This window comes from Opisthorchis viverrini (assembly GCF_000715545.1).
Source record: "Opisthorchis viverrini unplaced genomic scaffold opera_v5_954, whole genome shotgun sequence".
Classification (NCBI taxonomy): domain Eukaryota; kingdom Metazoa; phylum Platyhelminthes; class Trematoda; order Opisthorchiida; family Opisthorchiidae; genus Opisthorchis; species Opisthorchis viverrini.
This window is the reverse complement of record NW_008752753.1, coordinates 1-2,277: the sequence shown is the minus strand read 5'-3', so window position 1 is coordinate 2,277 and position 2,277 is coordinate 1. Positions and strand designations below refer to the sequence as shown.

At 46.9% G+C, this 2,277-nt stretch overlaps 1 protein-coding gene across 1 annotated transcript in view; it reads right to left on the bottom strand.

Moving 5' to 3' along the window:
• Positions 1-247, bottom strand: part of T265_12126 (hypothetical protein) — a gene marked incomplete at both ends in the record, with an annotated part of 4,755 nt that extends 4,508 nt beyond the window's left edge. The window contains one exon of the mRNA XM_009179133.1: positions 51-247. Within this exon, the coding sequence (XP_009177397.1) occupies positions 51-247 (197 nt within the window). The remainder of the gene's footprint in view (positions 1-50) is intronic.
• Positions 248-2,277: the final 2,030 nt, after the last annotated feature.

The following is a 2,277-nucleotide window of genomic DNA, read 5'->3' as shown; positions in this document are numbered from 1 at the left end:
GATCAGCAATTCTGAAGTACGTCGAATGGTATTCGAGAGAAATAACTCACCCTCGACAGATGAACTGATCACACTGCATAGGTTGCGCTGGCTTGGCCACGTGTTGCGTATGCCAGTCGACCGACTTCCTCGAAAAGCTGTTTTCGCACAACCACGTGAAGGGTGGAAGAGACCTAGAGGCGGTCGAACAATGACTTGGCAGCGAAGTATGAAAGCCATTACCAGCAAACTCAGCTGCGCTGGTCATTGCCGTCTTCCTGGATGGGGACTACGAGACGGGCCACATCAATGGCTAGAGACATCGTCAGACATTGCCAATTTATCAGCTCCCGCCTGTAACGCGAAGCTACCTACCCCTCCCCCCTCAAATCATCGGTGAACAAAACTGCGGCAGCTGAAACTACTGTACGACGAGTACTATTACATTACAGCTGACAATGATGAGGATGATGACTGCATTTAGTGTAGCCTGGAACATGCAACTTTTGATACCCAGCAGTATGCTTTTTTGACGACACAAGTGACAGGCGAACGTGATTCGAGCCTTCGCCGTTCGTGCATCAAACGTATCATCAAATACATACCCTTCAGAGCTGAGATATCCAGACAGACACGTAAGATTCCCCTCGCTTTGAATTGTAAGGGATTTATTAGGAGACTGTTCTGAAGAATGACATTCCACTTTGCAAGTACAACGTACATGGCAAAAGCTGGTATGACGGTGAACAATTCAGTCAACAGCGTTTGAGATTAGCATATCATCGTCTGCGTACTCCAGATCATTAAGGCTTTCAGCAGTAACGGCTTGAACACCGGGAGTTTCAAGACCGCCCAGCATTGTTCTGATTGGTTCAGCAATCGTTGGATAAAACCGAATAGAGCAGATATCCTTGCTGTGCGCTGAATTTTGCAGGAAGGGTTTTGGGGAGTTCTTCGTACGTATGAAAACCGGATGGTTTACGAAGACCACCGGAATACTTTGCTGGAATGGCGTGATTAGAAGCACTGACCAGTTGACGGAAGTGAACGCACCTTGAAGCCAAGGGACACCAAAATTGTGGGTTGTTGAAACATACAGTGTTCTCCAAACTAACGGAATGTGAAGATTTGGCTGATTCACCCTATATCCGGCCGAAAACTTGGTTGGTGCTCACGGGTTAAGATCTCGCTTGACACCTGAAAACGATGCAGAACCAGTCAGGTCAGAAGCCCTGTTGCAAAAACAGTTACACTAATTTCCCTGAAGTTAATAAACTCACTGCCCGTATCCTTTTCATTAACTCATCCCACTTGTCTGGGGCAGTCTCTTTCTCTCGGATGGACGTAAACGAAAAACTAATGACAAGAATTTACTGACGTCCTTGAACACGGCAGATGGAAGAACGCCACGACCAGCAGCATGGTGACACTTGAGTAGGGACATGCACTCGTATACTACTAGGGCTGAAGGAAGTTCCATACTCACGGCTGATGTTTCTATTAAAAGATGAAGTGGGGAGTAGCAGGCTGTCAATTAAATTGTTCCCAGAAGTATTCTGTCCAACGGTCTAAACGTAATCTTTCGCAGAATATCAAAGCCACTGTGGTTCCTGGTTGTTCTACTAACGAGAGGCTGCCGAGGATTTTTCGAATGATCAAATAGAACCTGTGGAGATTTCCAGCACTTTGCATTTACATCTCTTCGAAATGCTAGATCCACCAAATTATGGCCTCCGTGGACACTAAATTCAACTCGGTATCAGATTATACGTCGAATCGGATCGTGGTTGCGGCCACAGGGAATCCGTCGTCGAGCCTCCAGCGAGGCCATGGTTCCATCAGAATCCAATACTTGGAAGAGGATGGATTGTACCAAAGGTAGAAGTTCCGACATCAAGTGCAGCGTTGGATATCTCGCTACAAAGATCGTTATCACTCAACATCGGACAAGCAGACGGATGTTGGAGAGGTTTCTGAGACTTGTTGGGTTTCAAAGTTCATGAGCTTCTCAACTGCTAGGCGAGGTGTGCACCTTGCGAAGCTGAAAAGCGTAGTGAAGAGCTGGTACGGATAAGTGTGCGACCGAAGTCCGTGCAGGGATTCCAGAAGCAACGGAAAATGAAGATAATTTTGTAAGGGTAGATTAGAGACTTGCTCGTTGGTTGGTAATAAGCACTGAATGACTCAAGATTAACGCAGAAGCTCGCTGACTGGGAGGACCGTGGTTAGAACATGATCTCGGTAGCTGGACTCCTCTTGATTTGGCTTGGGAAGCGTGGCAGTACTTCAGCTTTCGTG